Source organism: Mobula hypostoma, chromosome 1 (assembly GCF_963921235.1).
Source record: "Mobula hypostoma chromosome 1, sMobHyp1.1, whole genome shotgun sequence".
NCBI lineage: Eukaryota > Metazoa > Chordata > Chondrichthyes > Myliobatiformes > Myliobatidae > Mobula > Mobula hypostoma.
The window spans coordinates 84,246,136-84,264,920 of record NC_086097.1 but is presented as its reverse complement, the minus strand read 5'-3'; the positions used below and the strand labels follow the sequence as shown (position 1 = coordinate 84,264,920).

At 42.4% G+C, this 18,785-nt stretch overlaps 1 protein-coding gene across 3 annotated transcripts in view; it reads right to left on the bottom strand.

The window, feature by feature from the left end:
• Positions 1-18,785, bottom strand: part of smoc1 (SPARC related modular calcium binding 1) — a 248,922-nt gene that overhangs the window by 214,093 nt on the left and 16,044 nt on the right. For all 3 annotated transcript variants that reach the window (XM_063052100.1, XM_063052091.1, XM_063052109.1), the window contains exon 2: positions 911-1,082. In XM_063052100.1, the coding sequence (XP_062908170.1) occupies positions 911-1,082 (172 nt within the window). The remainder of the gene's footprint in view (positions 1-910; positions 1,083-18,785) is intronic.

The following is an 18,785-nucleotide window of genomic DNA, read 5'->3' as shown; positions in this document are numbered from 1 at the left end:
TATTAGTGGTGCTTAAGCCAATGCACATGCAACAGATGAGTGGATCCATTTCCCAGATCTGAAAGCCCAAGGCTGGGCATCAGGAATTGCACTGACTGGGCAGGCATGCTTGCAACCCGCATTCAACAAGTGGGAAGTATATCCATACTTGTGAATGAATATCCAAATGGTACTAAGAGTAACATGGAGAACACCAAAAAAAGCAACTTTCCTACTGACTTAATTCACAAGAACAACACCAGGGCTTTGGTTATATGGAGAGAGTAAAAAGGCTGTGATTGCTTGCGAAGGTTGGCAGGAGACTTTTAAAGTGTTTAAAACTTCTCTTGGAGCAGTTGGGGAGAAAAACTGTCTAGCTGCAGGAGAGGAAGGAGATATTAGATAAATGGAAGAACCAGAGATTGGGAGAATGTTCTTATTAAAATAAAAGCATGTGTTCCAACCTGGGGTGAACTATGAGCAATCAAAGCAAATTGTACTTTCTAAAAGGAAAGTAGGTACACACAGTCGAAAAACATCAAGGCTACGGGGAAATTGTTATACGGTGTGAATGAGACAGGGTGCGAGCCGATGTTTGACTCCATTTTGCCGTAAGAAGCGTCCATTAATCCCCAATTAAAGTGTCAAAGAAGATTCCCTGTTCCACAGAAGTTGCCTGTGGAACATTTCTGTGAGATGGTCTAACCCTCATCGTTCACTTTGCAGCTAAGCTACTCAATAGCTTCGCTGCCCCCCCCCCACCATTCACTTATAGCAGAGATCCCCAACCTGGGGCCCACAGACCCCTCGGTTTGTGACAGGGATCCACGGCATAAAAAGTTTGAGGACCCCTGACTACAGTACTTGAGCATTGCTGAACTTACTGACCATTCTCAGCTGCCCCTGGCAAATTCGATAGAGAATGATGTACCTTTACATCTGCCTCGGTGTGTGATCTCCAGTGTTGGATCCCGGCACTTGGCCCTCTGGAAGTCACATCTTGACTCGTAAGTCCTGCCATCGGACACACAGAGAGGCTTCGGCTGGGAACTGGAACAGTGTACATTGCACTCCAGGTCTTGATCACGGTCTCCTATTAAAAACTGAAAACAAAAGAATTCTGTACTATATTAAAAATTGTGACATAACCCTAAAATGAACACATTCATCTGTTGACAAGCTAAATGCCCACAACAACAATTATAACACAGTAGCCATGAAGGCTAAGAGCATCTTAAAATAATATCAGACAATCTCTTCACAGATGGCATGATAACTTCCAGCTAAAGATGCCTGTAGGAATTTCTGTCAATCAATGCTGGCCTGTAATTCAAGACTCTCCAAGCACCTTTACTGGGAAGCAGGGACAGTGGAACACTGTTTACTTTGGAGCCAAGCACAGCCTTGTGTGCCGGAGCTAAGACTTGCAATGCAGACTTGTCAAATTTTTTAATAACTTGGATGACAATTATTTGACAGCTAGGTCAAAACAAAATCAGCTTAACAAAGATAGGAATGTTGATACAGCTGCCATCCCAACTGCACAACGAAAGCTGTGTTGACACCAAGAACCAGCAGTGTCAGATCCAAGTCCTATTTTATTGGTATTTTAGTATTACAATCCTGGAACACTGACCCCCCGCTATCCCAAACCACACCATCCTTCCTTTGCAGGTTAGAAATAGTCCAGGAAGCCAAAACAGCAGAAAAGAGAGAGACAGCTAAAGAAGTACTTCGAATGAATTTGTTAATCTCATTAAACAGTAAGGTTTTTTAATGAGAACCTTGGAGAGGAATGCTGATGGGATCCACCACCATCTCTCAATGATATCTTTGCAAAGGGCTGTTGGATTTCCATGGACAGCAACCTTACCGTAAAGAGCAATGAATTTACTCTCTGCTTTCCCAATTCAACAAGAACAATAAAATAAATGACGCAATAAGAGTCCTCCTTAGCGGCTAAGCTCTTATACTCAAACTGCCTCACCACAAATGATACAGTACCACTTGTCTCCCAAACTTCCTCGTGTTCCTCAATATCACCCATATACCTCATGTACAAAAACACCCCGATCTAGGGAACTACTATCATTTACCGGCTTCTCACTCTTTAAGAACATTCTTATTTCTATTTAAACAAATGATTTCACAGTTTTTCACATTACACTCCATTGTCCCAGTCCCATAACTGATACACATCTCATTAGAGATTCTTTGCATCCATCTTACAGATCACGCTCCCAAACAGCCACCTACAGTCACCAAACATAGATTCATCTAATGGGGTCACTTCACCTTAATTGTGAGTATAGAGTGCAAGTGACTGAGGTCCATCCTTGTGAAACCCCACGAGCAACAAACGCAGAAAATGTTGGGAAAACTCAGCAGGTCAGGCAGCACTGGTGTAAAGAGAAATGGTCAAAGTCACGAGTCTGTAGCCCTTCGTCAGAACCTAGTAACCCCAACTAGCAACAGCCCACTGAATAGAAATACAAATCAATGCATATTTCTATTCAGTTTTCTTTAACCAGTCTTTTAACACAGTAATATTATAGTCTCCAACCCCATGAACAGGGATCAATAAATATTAAAATATTCAGAAAACCAAGGCATGTGGGGTTCGTGCAAGAAAGTGGTTCTGAGGCAAAACTTCAGTCACAATATTACTAAGCAAGCACAAGGGGTCCAAATGGCTACTTCTCAAGTAGTGCAGTCTTAACTTGTGCCACCAGCTCTCATTAGCCTCTGTTAAAATGCTTCCTCAAAGTCTGATGTATTCCATCGATTGGTTTTCCCTTTATCTGCCCTGTTAGGTTACAGTTTTTGTCACATCAGTATCCCCTGAGAGAAAAACACCAAGCCAGGGCAGAATTGGATGGAGGGGCTGTTCAAGTTGGGCCAAAGACCCTGTTTCTGTCTTGTACAACTCTATGATGGTATGAGATGAGAAGGTCAGCTGTATTTGCACAGTGATCAAACAACCTGACACAAGAGTGGTATCCAAGCAAAAGCATAAAACAAAACCATGAGCACGTTTCCAAAAGCAAATGACTGTTGATGTTGGAAGTCTGAAACGAAAGTAGAAAATACAGGATATACTCGGGAAGTGTGTGTGTGTGTGTGTGTGTGTGTGTGTGTGAGAGAGAGAGAGAGAGAGAGAGAGAGAGAGAGAGAGAGAGAGGGGTCTTCTTTAGCAAAAGGAACAGAGTTAGCATTTTACACCAATGAGATCTCTTCAGGTATAGCCATATTCCCAGAGGACTATCAAGTGCTTATCTATAATAGACCATTTACAAGCACTAGATCTCAACCCATCTATGCATTGGCAACTGAAGTACTCAGCCAGATACTTAAATATTGAGAGAGGAATTGTCTTCACTATCCACTCATACAGATTCCAACCCTTTCTTAGGGTGAGAAATTTCTTCCTCACATCCGCTCTAAACTTCTTAAATATTACCCTAAACCAATGAATTCTACTTTTCGATACTTTTCCTATCTACCTATCTATGCCCCTTATAATTTTGTGTTCAATGGAATTGGAATAGGTTTATTATTGTCACATACTGAGGTACACTGAAAACCTTGTCTTGCTTCTTGCTTATACAGATTATTTACTTCACAGTGCATCAAGGCAGTAACATTAACAGAACGCAGAATTATGTGTAACAGCTACAAAGAAAGTGCAGTACAGGTAGACAATGAGGTGCAAGATCAGAAGGTATATTGTGAGGTCAAGAGTCTATTTTAATATGCTAGGGAACCATTCAATCAGTCTCCAGAAGACTGATCCCGCATCTCTGAGGTCACCCCCTCAATCAGCCTCTTCTGCTCTGAGGAAAACAAGCCCAGCTTATTCAGTCTCTCCTCATCACTGAAATGCTTTTCCAGGCAAAACAGAAAATATTAGAAGCTCTCAATAAATCATACAGACATTTGTGGAAAGAATTAACACTTGAAATGTGAATGCGAACTCTGTTTCTCTTTCCATGGATGCTGGCTGACCTGCTGAGCATTTGTACTATTTTCAGCTGAATTGTATTGGAGGTTAGCCGAGTTTTCGTCTCCCTCTCTGCACATGATCTCTCAGCAAGTCCCTTTGTGCTCCGTGCCATCACGAGTATTCTTCAATGTTCGACGGCTGAGCGGTTCCTTTTAATATCAGAGAATGTCTTTCCTCTTTATCACTTCTTTCCCCTATTTGGTGAAATTTTATTCTTTTTCCTCTTCAAGTTTTAAAAGGGACAAACACAGGCTTCCAGGGGAAAGAAATCAACTTTTTATTTGTTTGCAGATACATAAAAGCCAATACCAGATGTATTTTGGCAAAGATTTTGTTAGTGAATACTGGATGTTCCAACTTGAACTGCCCATAGCTACTTGTTTAATTGGAAATACTGCAATTCCCAAACTTACGGACAGCTTCAAAATGCTGACCATCTGTTCGCTTCATCAGTGCAATCCACATAGGTCTCAAAACCCACCAATTCCAATGGCTACAGATGCAAAACAAGGGAAAAATACTTTCCCCAATCGTGTTTAATACTTTTAATTATTGCATTTTAGATTAATTTTAAAAGTTAACATTTAGCTTTTAAATGTTGAATGCCAGATATATGTAAAAAACATTAAAAATCATTTTAACAGCCAAAGCTGGAGATGGAGCTCTGCCAGTTGTCATAGCTGCCAGGAATAATTTGCACCCAGGGCTTTTTAGTGCCCATATACAGAACTTCTCCTGATCCAGATGATACTGCTCAAGTATAGAACCGCGTGGCCTGCAAGGTTGGTGTCTGCATCCTGGATCAAGTAAATAAATGTTTGGGGATGCTGCCAATGGTAGATCTTCCCAACAGGTACCACAGCAGCAAGATCTAGCCATCCAATACAACAGTAAAATAAATAGTGCAACGTATTTATTCTCTCTCTCATTCTCTCTCTCTCACTCTCTGTCTCTCTCTCATTCTCTCTCTCTCTCATTCCACCACCATTAGGGGCAGAGAATTCCAAGGACTCACCACCCTCAGAGAGAGAGAAAAAAATCACCTCATTTGTCTTATATGGCCAATGCCTTATTTTAAAAGTGGTGTCTGGATCTAGGCTCTCCCGCCAGAGGGGATATCCTCTCCACATCCACCCTGTCAAGTGCCTCCAGATTTTATTTGTTTCAAAGAATATTTTCGTGTGCGAGGTACACATTATGCACAGAGACAAAAGGTTCTCAGTTTTTAAATGTCATTCTTGATACACAGGAACTAGTTAACTTTAGCAGGTTGACAAAGTATCACAGCAGTTCAATACAGATGTAACATGGTGCTTAATCCATTTCATGCTTACCCACAATGTGTCACTGGGCTAAGTATTTTATAATAGCTATGTAGGTAATAAAATAAGCTGTGAAAAATATTCTGCTTTTCCATTAAACAATCCTAGGGTAGATCAGCTACAGCACTGAGTTTGCATGGGACAAATTTATACAATATTATTTTTCATTGCATCTAAGCTTATTTCAGAGCCTACTGACCGAACTATGTCCGAGAAAGAAGTTTGCTGCACTTCTATTATACATCTCCATTCTTATAAAGAGGCTTTGAAATATCTTTCTTGTATTTTATAACAATTAAATATGATTCATTTAAGCTGTCACATATACCAGGCAAACTAAATACTTACATGAGCTCACACTAATTATGGCCAAATTATCTAACATTATTGCTAAAATTTAAAATACGATATAACCATTTATTCAATAATACTAGAAATTCAGAGTGATTGTATATTTCTTGATTGAAGGGTGACATTTCACAGTGATGGAGTGCGTATAAATATAAATCAGAGTGATTGTATATTTCTTGATTGAAGGGTGACATTTCACAGTGATGGAGTGCGTATAAATGACTATCAGGTTATGTTTATCGATTACAGTTTAGCGTTCAACACCATCATTCCCACAGTACTAATCAACAAGCTTCAAAACCCAGCCCTCAGAACCTCCCTTTGCAACTGGATCCTTGACTGCCTCTGTGAGAGATCACAGTCAATGAGGGTCGATAACAATATTTCTTCCTCACTGACAATCAACACTGTGCACCTCAAGGATGTGTGCTTAGCTCACTGCACTGCTCTCTCTACACTCATGACTGTGCAGCTAAGAACAGTTCAAACACCATCTATAAATGCACTGATGATACCACTGTTATTGGTAGAACCCGAGATGGCGATGAGAGATTTACCTAGTGAGAGATCAGCTGGCTGAGTGGAGTCGCAACACCAACCTCACATTCAATGTCAGCAAGATCAAGGAACTAATTGTGGACTTCGGGAAAGGGGAGTCTGAAGAACACACACCAGTCTTTATCGAGTGGACAGCAGTCAATGAGCAACTTTGAGTTCACGAGTGTCAACACTGCAGAGGATCTGCCTTGGGCCCAGCACATCAATTCAATCAGAAATACAGCATTCCAGTATCTCTATTTCATTAAGAGTGTGAGGAGATTTGGTACGTAACCAAAGACACTTGCAAATTTCTACAGATGTAGGGTTGGGAGCATTCTAACTAGTTGCATCATAGCCTGATACGGAGCCTCTTGAGACACAGGATCACAAGGGACTACGACTTCTCCTATCATTGAGAACATCTTCAAGAGGTGCTGTCAGCATCCATCATTTAGGACGCTCCCTATCCAGGGCAGGCTTTCTTCTTATTCCTGCCATCGAGGAGGTGGTACAGGAATCTGAGAACCCTCACTCAGTGATACCAGACCAGTTTCTTCCCATCCGCCATTAGAGTCAATGAACCCATGGTCAATACTTGCCATTCCCCTTCTTGGCACTGTTTACTTCGGTAATTTTCAGATTTTTATAAATTTGCACTGCACTGCTGCTGCAAACCAACGAACTTCATGTCATGTATCGGGGATAGTAAATCTGATTTGGATCCCTACCTACTTTTCGGGAGGTGGACTTGTGTCGACAGTGGTGAGGAGAGAACCAGCCCATTCCTCAACACGGGAAGAGCCAGCACACAAAGATCGGTCAGTTAATCTAGGTTACCGCAGACTACGTACTCACCAGGAGGTCTGAGGAGGGACAACAAAACTCAAAAGAAAAGTCTTTTGTTTTGAAAGAGTATTTGAAGTCAATAGTTAATTGTGATTTAAGGCTTCAGCCAAAGGTCCCAGCTTTAGAACCAGTGTGAAATGATACTAGTGAAGTTGATACATTTCTGATATTTCATTCCCATGCTATGTGAGATTTGTTTTAATTTTTCCAGCTGAATGGGATACAACCGACAAAACTTCTGGGATGTCTTTCCTTTTAAAGCGGTGGAGCCTAAAAGCAGAGTGTTTGACTTTCGTTCAGATAATAAACTCTGTAGGAATTTTAAACCATCCTGTTATTCAAGCCACTTCAGCTGAGAGAGAAGGATGCCAAAAGAGTTATAAAAGTACCTGGAATTTCTTTTGTAAGGCTATTAACTTATATGGAATAATAATAACTTATTTCACACAGACAATGCAGATCAAAGTGCTTTACAATGGGATAAAGTGCAAACATGAAAGTAAAATTAAAAATAGACATGAAAACAAAAGACAAAATGATGTTAGTTAAAAAGCAAGGTTAAATAAATAGATTATTAGCTGGTGTTTAAAAGTATTGTCTAAATCTGCATCCTTTATATTTAGGTGAAGTATATTTATTTTTAAAATTTATTTCTTTAAATGCCTTGAAATATATTTTTCATGCTACTGGTGTGGTAAAATTGCCTCAGTAACATTAAGCACAGCTAGCTGGGGAAATATTACACTGGTATCCCCATATCCAATTCTTGTGGTCACAATGTTATACTGTACCTTCCCAATACAATTCTCCACTGATACCAACTGGCAAGGTGCAGAGTCAGCATTGCACCCAACCCTATTTGCCAGCAATCAGGTTGAATTAAAATAATTTTACCTACCATATATTGAAAGGGCTAGGTAAAGTGGACATGCAGAGGATATTTCCAATAGTGGGAGTGTCTTCAGATCAGAGGGCATAATCTGAGGACAGAAGGACATATCCTTGAGAACAGAGATGACGAGGAATTTCTTTAGCCAGAAGGTGGTAAATCTGTGTAATTCACCAGAGATGGCTGTGGAAGTCAAGTCACTGGGTATACATAAAGCGAAACTTGATAGTTTCTTGATTAGTAAGGACGTCAAAGGCTATAGGAGAATGGGAATGAGAGGGAAAATGAATCAGCCCTGATCAAATGGCAGAGCTGACTCTAAGAGCTGAATACCCTAATTATGTTCCGATGTCTTAAGGTTTATAAAAATAAACTGAGTTGAAGGTGTTCTGTTTTCCAGTTCCATGGCACAGGAGTGTATGTACTGATGCTCAGTGCAGCCACCATAAAGGTTTGTTCAGGAATGAGCATAGTCTAGGATCCCGACCGACACACTGCAGAAGAATTTATTGAATAAGACTCTGATAATCCAGAATGCCCAGGACCTGGTGCTACTTACAGCACTGAAACACAGAAACAGGCCCTTCACCCCATCTAGTCTGTGCTGAGTCCCATTGACAAGAAACTTCATTCCCCTCCATTCCATGTACCTATCCAAACTTCTCTTCAATGTAGAGTTAGAACCTGCATCCACCACTTGCGCTGGCAGCTCGTTCTACACTCTCACCACCCTCTGAGTGAAGAATATCTCCCTCATTTCCCCTAAACAATTCATCTTTCACCCTTAACCCATAACCTCTAATTGTAATCTCACCCAGCCCCAGTGGAAAGAGATTGCTTGCATTTACCTTATCCATCCCCCTCATAATTTTGTATATTTATAATAAATACCCCTCAATCTTCTACGGTCTAGAGAATAAAGTCCTAACCTATTTAACTTTTCATAACAACTCAGGTCCTCAAGTCCCAGAAACATCCTTGAAAATTTTCTCTGCACTCTTTCAAACTTATTTACATCCCCCTAGTAGGTAGGTCAGCAAAACTGCACACAGTACTCCAAATTAAGCTGCCACGTCTTATACAATTTCAACATAACATCCCAACTCCTGTACTCAATACACTGATTTATGAAGGCCAATGTGCCAAAAGATTTCTTTACAATCCTATCCACCTGTGACATCACTTTCAAAGAATTATGGAACGATATTATGGATCCCTCTATTCTACCGCACTCCCCAGTGTCCTACTGCCCACTGTGTAAAACTTTAGTCCTCTGTATTAAATTCCATCCACCATTTTTCAGCCTATTTTTTCAGTCAGTCCAGATCCCCCTGCAAGCTTTGATAGCCTTCCTTCCTGTTCACTACACCCCCAGTCCCGGTGTCATCGCAAATTTGCTGATCCAGTTGAGCACATTATCATTCCGATCACTGATATAGATGACAAACAACAACAGGCCCAGCACCAATCCCTACAGCACACCACTGGTCCCAAGCCTCCAGTGAGAGAGGTGACCATCTCCAACCATCTCTGGCTTCTTTCGTGAATGCCGAGCAACTGAACCTTCTCGACCAACTTACATGTGGGAACTTGTCAAAGGCCTTGCTAAGGTCCATGTAGACAACATCTACTGCCTTGTCTTCATCAACTTTCCTGGTAACTTCCTTGAAAACTCTACAAGATTGGTCAGACATTTCTTACCACACACAAAGCCATGTTGACTATCACTAATCAGTCCCTATCTATATAAACACAAATACTTTTTATCCAGTCCCTTAGAGTATTTTTCAAAACTTTCCCACTACTGATGTCAGGATCACCGGACTATAATTTCCTGGTTTATTTTTAGAATCTTTCTTAAAGAATAGAACGACATGAGCTATCTTCCAATCCTCTGGCAGCTTACCCATGGCTAAGGATATTTTAAATATCTCTGCTAGGGCCCCTGCAATTTCTGCACTGGACTCACAAAAGGTCTAAGGGAGCACCTTGTCAGGCCCTGGGAATTTATTCACCCTAATTTGCCTCAAGACAGCAAAAGCCTCCTCCTCTGTAATATGTAGAGGGTCCATAACTTCACATCTCTAGACTCTGTGTCCATCTCCCAAGTAAACACAGATGCAAAAAATCCACTTAAGATCTCCCCAATCTCTTTCCTCTCCACATTTGAGTTACCTCTCTGATAATCTAGAGGACCAATTTTGTCCCTTTTTCTCTGAATGTATCTGCAGAAACCCTTAGGATGCTCCTTCACCTTGTCTGCTGGAGCAACCAAGTGCCTTCTTTTAGCCCTCCTGATTTCCTTAAGTGCTCTCTTTCATTTCTTATTCTCTTCAAGTATATCACCTGTTCATACTTGCCTATACCTGCTATGCACCTCCTCCTTTTACTTAACCAGTGCCTCAATATCTCAAAAACCAAAGTTCCCTAAACCTTGCTTTTTCTTTTAACAGGAACATATAAATACTGTGCTCTCAAAATTTCACTTTTGAAGGCCTCCCACTTTCCAAGAACACCTTTCCAAAAAAACATCCTGTCCCAATCCACACTTGCCAATTCGTTACTAATGCCAGCAAACTTGTCTTTCTTCGATTCAGAATTTCAATCTGAGGACCAGAGCTATCTTTTTCCATAATTACCTCGAAAATAATGGCATTATGATCACTAGACATAAAATGTTCCCATATGCAATCTTCTATCACCTGCTCCTATTCCCAAATCGGAGATCTAGTATCACACTCTCTCTAGTTGGGATTTCTATGTACTGATTAAAGAAACGTTCCTGAACACATTAAACAAATTCTTTCCCATCCAGCCTTTTTACAGTATGGGAGTCCCAGTGAATATGTGGAAAGTTAAAATCACCTGCTATCACAATCTTATGTTTCTTGCAACAGTCTGCCACCTCTCTACAAATTTGCTTCTCTAAATTCCACAAACTGTTAGATAGTTTATAAGATAATCCTATTTACATGGTCATACTTTTCTTATTTCTCAGTTCTGCTCATAAAGCCTCACTAGACGAGCTCTCCAGTCTGTCGTGATACAGCACTGCTGTGACATCTTGTCTGACTAGTAATGCCACCCCCCCCTTAATCCCTCCCGCTCTATCATGTCTAATACAATGAGCTGCCATTCCTGCCCCTCCTGCAAACAAGTCCCACTAATGGCTACTATGTCATAATTCCACGCATAGATGCCCTAAGCTCATCTGCCTTTCCTACAATACTCTTTGCACTGAAATATACGCAGCTCAGAACATTAGTTCCACCATGCTCGACCTTTTGATTCCTGACTTTGTATGTAGGTTAAATAACATCTTTCTCCACAACCACTAACTATCTTTCCTGGCACTCTGGTTCCCATCCCTCCCCTGTGCAGCACTAGTAGGCCTTCCCGTTTGGATCTTAGTCCCTCTCCATTTCAGGTGCAAATCATCCCTTCTGTACATATCCCAACTTCCCTAGAAGAAAGGCCAATGATCCAAAAATCCGAAGCCCTCCCTCCTGCACCAACTCCTTAGCCATGCATTAAATTGTATGACCTTCTTACTTCTGGTCTACTAGCATGTGGCACAGGTAGTAATCCTAAAGACACACCTCTGGAGGTTCTGTCCTTTAAATGCAGCATCTCCAAGTTTGCGGATGACACGAAGCCGGGTGGCAGTGTTAGCTGTGAGGAGGATGCTAAGAGGATGCAGGGTGACTTGGATAGGTTGGGTGAGTGGGCAAACTCATGGCAGATGCAACTTAATGTGGATAAATGTGAAGTTATCCACTTTGGTGGCAAAAATAGGAAAACAGATTATTATCTGAATGGTGGCCGATTATTAAAAGGGAAGGTGCAACGAGACCTGGGTGTCATTATACACCAGTCATTGAAAGTGGGCATGCAGGTACAGCAGGCGGTGAAAAAGGCGAACGGTATGCTGGCATTTATAGCGAGAGGATTCGAGTACAGGAGCAGGGAGGTACTACTGCAGTTGTACAAGGCCTTGGTGAGACCGCACCTGGAGTATTGTGTGCAGTTTTGGTCCCCTAATCTGAGGAAAGACATCTTTGCCATAGAGGGAGTACAAAGAAGGTTCACCAGATTGATTCCTGGGATGGCAGGTCTTTCATATGAAGAAAGACTGGATGAACTGGGCTTGTACTCGTTGGAATTTAGAAGATTGAGGGGGGATCTGATTGAAACGTATAAGATCCTAAAGGGATTGGACAGGCTAGATGCGGGAAGATTGTTCCCAATGTTGGGGAGGTCCAGAACGAGGGGTCACAGTTTGAGGATAGAGGGGAAGCCTTTTAGGACCGAGATTAGGAAAAACTTCTTCACACAGAGAGTGGTGAATCTGTGGAATTCTCTGTCACAGCAAACTGTTGAGGCCAGTTCATTGGCTATGTTTAAGAGAGAGTTAGATATGGCCCTTGTGGCTACAGGGGTCAGGGGGTATGGAGGGAAGGCTGGGGCGGGGTTCTGAGTTGGATGATCAGCTATGATCATAATAAATGGCGGTGCAGGCTCGAAGGGCCGAATGGCCTACTCCTGCACCTATTTTCTATGTTTCTATGTTTCTATGTTTTAACGTAGCATCTAACTCCCTGATCTCACTTTGCAGAACCTTGTCCCTCTTCCTATTGATGTCATTGGTACCTGGCCGCTCACTCTCCCTCCTCCTAAGAATGCTGTGGACTCAATCCATGGTGTCCTAAACCCAGGCATCCAGGGGCAACAAACTATCTGGGAATCCCATTCTCAGCCACAGGACCTCCTTTCTGTTCACCAAACCAACAAGTACCCTATCCCTACAGCTTGCCTCTTCCCTTATGAACCACAGAGCCAGACTCAGTGTCATTAACCTGACCGCTGTGATTTTCCTCCCCTCAAGACAGTATCCAAAGTGATATCCCTGTTGTTAAAGGAACAACCACAGAGGTACTCTGGACTGACAGTTTATCTCTTTTCCCCTCCTGATGGTCACCTGCACCTTGGGTGTAGCCACCTCCCTGTCTATCAACCCTTCAGCCACCTGAATGATCACGACTTCATCCAGTTCCAGCTCCAACTCCCTAACACAGAGTGTTAGAAGCTGCGGCTAGATGCACTTCTTGCAGGTGAAGTTGTCAGGAACACTGGAGGTCTCCCTGCCTTCCCACATTCCACAAGAGGATGTGATGGGTTTGATGGGATATTTTCCGAACTAATGGATGTCATTTCTATTTGCATCCCCAAGCATTTTGAACCCACTTTCTTTCTAAGATGTTAGGTATCATCATTAACAATTTTTCCAGTGAACTGGATGAGTTTAAAGGGAACACAGGGACCAAGACTCTGGTTAGTTGGATGGGAGCATGGAAATTAGGGTCCTGCTGAATGGGAAGGAAACAGAGAAAACCCCACTGGTGAACAAAGTGCCAAAGCATAGAAACGTTTTTTTTTTAAAAGAGTTGCATACAGATTACTGGAGTTATACCCTACAGTGAATGTAGAAAATGTTATATCCTGATATTATTTACTGTGTGTATGTGAATAAAAAATATATTTTTGAGAGGAAAATAAATTCAAGTTTGTTTGATAAGATTTCCACCTTAATCATCTGCCAATACAATCAGCTGTCATCTGAGTCTGAGGTGAGTTAATGCCATGGTCTTTCTCAGAATTTTAACAGAGAAAGGGCACAATAGAATAGTGGTTAGCTAACTCTATTATAGCGCCAACGATGGGGTTCAAATCAGCCTCTGTCCGTAAAGAGATGGTACATTCTCCCTGTCATTGCATGTGTTTCCACCCACATTCCGAAGGCGTAGGGGTGAGTAGGCCAATTGGTCATACGGGTGTAATCAGGCAGCGTGGGCTCGTTGGCCCAGAAGGGCCTGTTACCGAACTATGTCTCCAAATTTTAAAAAAAGGGAGCTGCTAAAGCCCAACTCAATGCTAAGGGTTTGTTCCAGTGCTGCCCTGCAGTTGCCACAGCCCCAGCTGTATGTGGGCTTTGCGTGCTTGTGGCACTGACCTCTCCTGCTCGTATGGACTCCTTGCCAAATGGGAGGCCAGGACCCAACAAGAGAGCATGAACAAGCCAAGCCTTCCCTGTGTCCCAACGCTGACCCGAAATGCCTTCCTGCCAGATGGTGCCAGGGAAGGCATGCCACAGCAGAATCGGTCACTTTGTGTAAGGAGTGGGGTGTGGGGGTGGGAGGTAGTGGTGAAGAGAAGAGGGAGAAAGGCAAAGGACTGGGTTACATGGAGTCATTCCATCAGAATGAATCAACTGAGCAAGGACATATTTTCCCAAAGAAGCACAATTGAGGCACGGAACCAGTTTCTCAAAATAATCTACATGTTGCAACCAATCAGCAAATTTACTGTTACACTGTACTTAAGAGTGAATTAACAAAGAGACCTGCTCATTTTCCCAGTGTATTCAATGTCCTCTAATCCCCTTGGACAAACACAGATGACTGAACTCAATATAAACATCAGGGATTCTGCAGATGCTGGAAATCCAGAGCAGCACACACAAAATGCTGGAGGAACCCACCGCTGTCTGGAAGGAGTTAGCACGCTCTTCCCGTGACTGTTTGGGTTTCCTCCAGGTGCTCTGGTTTTCTTCCACAGTCCAAAGAGATACCATCTGGTAGGTTAATTGGTCATTGTAAATTGTCCTGTGATTAGGATAGGGTTAAATCAAGGGATTACTGGGCAGTGTACCAGAAGGGCCAGAAGGTCCAGAAGGGCCTATTCCTTGCTGTATCGGTCCAGAAGAGCCTATTCCATGTTGTATCAGACTGGAAGGGCCTATTCCGCAGACTGCACTATATTAGTCCGGAAGGGCCTATTCCACAATCTATCACTCTGGAAAGGCCTATTCCATGCTATATTGGTCTGGAAGGGCCTATCCATGCTGTATTGTTCTGGAAGGGCCTATCCATGCTGTATTGTTCTGGAAGGGCCATTCCCACACTGTATCGGTCTGGAAGGGCCTACTCCATGCTGTATTGGTCTGGAAGGGCCTATTCCATGCTGTTTTGGTCTGGAAGGGCCTATTCCATGCTGTATTGGTCTGGAAGGGCCTATTCCAAACTGTATCAGTCTAGAAGGGCCTATTTCATGCTGCATCAGTCTGGAAGGGCCTATTCCATGCTGTTTCAGTCTAGAGGGGCCTATTCCATGCTGTATTGGTCTGGAAGGGCCAATTCCAAACTGTATCGGTTCAAATGGGCCTATTCCATACTGTATCAGTCCAGGAGGGCCTAATCTGCACTAAATCGAAGGTCCAGAAGGGCCTATTGCATGCTGTATTTCAATAAATGAATAGGTAAACTCAGCAGGTCAAGCAGCATTTATGGAAATAAATAGTCAATGTTTTGGGCCGAGTCCCTTCATCAGGACATATACGGTCTTGTAGAAGTAAATTCAAAGGACCGAAAGTACATTTATTATTATTTAAGTGTGTATGTAGTATACAACCCTGAGATTTGTCTTCCCCACAGACAGCCAGAAAATCTAAGGAGGACCATGGAATCTGTTCGATGAAAAAAAAAACAAATCCCACCCCCCACGCAAAAAAAATCATGCAAACGGCAACAAAACAAAAAAACGAGCGAAACAAAATCAAACGGCATGGATAGAGTGGATGTGGCAAAGTTGTTTCCCATGATGGGGGAGTCTAGTACGAGAGGGCATGACTTAAGGATTGAAGGGCGCCCATTCAGAACAGAGATGCAAAGAAATTTTTTTAGCCAGAGGATGGTAAATCTATGGAATTTGGGCGGCAGTGGAGTCCAAGCCATTGGGTGCATTTAAGGCAGAGATTGGTAGGTATCTGAGTAGCCAGGGCATCAAAGATTATGGCGAGAAGACGGGGGAGTGGGACTAAATGGGAGAATGGATCGGCTCATGATAAAATGGCGGAGCAGACTCGATGGGCCGAATGGCCGACTTCTGCTCCTTTGCCTTATGGTCTTATTTCAGTTCAGCTCAGTGTTCATTATCTGCAGGCCACCCTAATTCAAAACCACCCAAACTAGCAACAAAAAAAAGCAGCAACCAGAAACTAGAACACATCGTAAACGTGAATCAGAGTCCACAATCAACCAGAGGAGAGAGAGACCACCACACACAGACACCCTCCTCTGGCAGCAGCCAGCGAGAGGCTGGTAGACGGCACTGAACACTCGCTCGCCTTCCGCACCCGCCTGCGTGATTTCAATCCTCCTCGATACTTAATCGACGAGATCAGCGAGAGATGCAGTCGATCATGGGCTTGCGGCCCGTCTCCAGTAAATAGCACAGAATATAAAGTAAATAATGGAGTGTGTGACAACACAGGAGCAGCAGCTGTATTACACAAGGAACGCTAAAACCCTTTCCCTACACCGCACAAGAAGACGATGCCATTCTTCTGCTCAGGCCAGTACACACAGTGGCCTACAAAGGCTCTATAAACACGCAAATACTTCCCCAGCACAGTAGTGTACAGTGGATCATACAATTTTTACATCTCATACAATTTTTATTTGCGGCCAATTCACCATCACCTCTCTTACACCACTACACAAAATCAAAGGTACCCACCCACACAGAACCACACACTAGGGTCCTGTTGCCACTGGATAACGGAGGCCTGGACCCCGCGTAACAGCCTCTCAAACACAAAACAGTTGAATGTTTAAGTTTGCTGATGTACTGTAAGGGAACACTGGGTCATAGAACAATACAGCATGGGTACTCCTATTGAATCATTGTTAGGTACAAGTATAGATCATGATATATCCTGACTGTATTTACAGACCATCCCCAGGTAATGAATGGGTTCCTTTCATTACAGACTTCCTTGCATCAATTTAGTTCCTAAGTCAGAAAGTACAGAAAAAGATGGTGAAAGGGATACTGTAACCATACTGCCATGGTAGGTCAATGAATGGCATCAAATACATTGAAAAGAAAAAATCATGACTAGAAGTGGAGAGCAGAAAGTGGTGCTGCTGTTCATAGGAGCTAGTGAACGTGTACATTTAATCATTTTACGGAAACTTGTTTGTATGTAAGGGATGTCCATAATTATTTGGGCATTCATAATCGAGGAACGGCCTGTACAGCATTTATCATGAATAAAGTATTTTAGGGAAAAGTAACTTGCAGATTTACAGATATAAACCATCTATTCCTTAATCTCCAAACAAGGTACACTATAGGCAAGAAGGAGAAAAACAAACCTATGTTTTTTTATATAATACCTGTCTGAGGTGCTTCTCAGCCAGTTATGCACTTTTGCAAAAGTGGGAAACCTACAGCCAATTTGCACACACTGTACTTTCAATAATGACATTGAAATATCACCCCATGGTTATCTTTGTGAGGAACACACATTGCCCACTCACAGACTGGTTACAGCATGGAATGAGGCTATTGGCCCTATTAAGTCGATACCTGCTCAGTATAAAGCAATTCAGTTGGTCTCAAAGTTCAAGTTCAAAGTAATTTTTTTTAATCAAAGTACATATATGTCACCAAGTTCTACCTGGAGATTCACTTATAAGATATTCACAGTAGAACAAAGAAATACAGTACAAACAATGAAAAACTACACACAAAGACTGACAAGCAACCAATGTGCAAAAGACAAACTGTGCAAATACAAAAAAAATATTACTGAGCACACAAGTTATAAAATCCTTCAAAGTGAGTCCATAGGTTTTTTCAGTGTTGAGATGAGTGAAGTTGTCCACACTGGTTCAGGAGCCTGAAGGTTGAAGGGTAATAACTGTTTCTGAACATGATGGTAATGGAACTAAAGCTCCTATACCTCCTTCCTGATGGTAGTAGTGAGAAGAAAGCATGACCTAGATGGCGGGGTGTCCTTGATGCTTTCTTGTGGTAGCAATGGAGTGGAGGGCTTTTCCTGTGATTAACTGGGCTATATCCATCTTTTTTTGTGGGTGTTAACGTTCTTAGGCTCCGGTGTCTCCATACCAGGCCGTGATGCAACCAATCAGGATGCACTCCACTGTGCAAGTTTGTCAAAAGTTTTAGATGACATGCCGAATATGCGCAAACCTCTAAGAAATTAGAGACACTGCCATGCCTGCTTTGAAATAGCATTTACATGTTGGTCACAGGATAGTTCCTCTGATAGGATAACACCCAGGCAGTTACTGACCCTCTCCACCTCTGATACCCTAATCAGGATTGGCTCATACCCCCAGTTTCTTCCATCTACAGTCAATAATCAGCTGAGACTGAGTGAGATGTTGGTGTTGTGGCACCACTCAGCCAGATCTTCAATCTCCCTCCTCTATGCCAATCCACCACCACCTTTGATTTGGCCAACAACAGTTACCGAATCTATGCTCTCCCCGTGGCCCTGCAAATTCATTCCTTCTGGTGCTTAACCAATTCCCTTTAAATGTTCCAATTAAGCCTGCCTCTGAGAGCACCCCAGTGCACCATAGATCCCTAACTACTGGCTACATGAAATAAAAAGGTTTTTATTATTCTCTATTCCTTAGTTCTTGACCTTTCTGCCATTGGGCATGGTTTTCCTTTCTCTAGTCTGTCTATCACCTTCATAATCTTAAACACCTCTATAAAGGTTCCCTTGCAATCTCCTTAGTTCCAAAGACAGCAACCACAGTCTGTTCAGGCTATCCATAAAACTAAAGCCCCACCTCCCTGTAATCATTTTAATAAATTTTTTCTATCCCCTTTAAAGCTTTTATGCCTTTTCTAAAGTCTTGCCTCCAGCACAGAACATAATCATGTGTTGTGGTCCAGTGTTCTACAAAGCTAGAAACCACTAGAAAACATCCCTGGCTCCTGTCTTACTGGGATCAACATTATTTTTGTTGTGGAAACA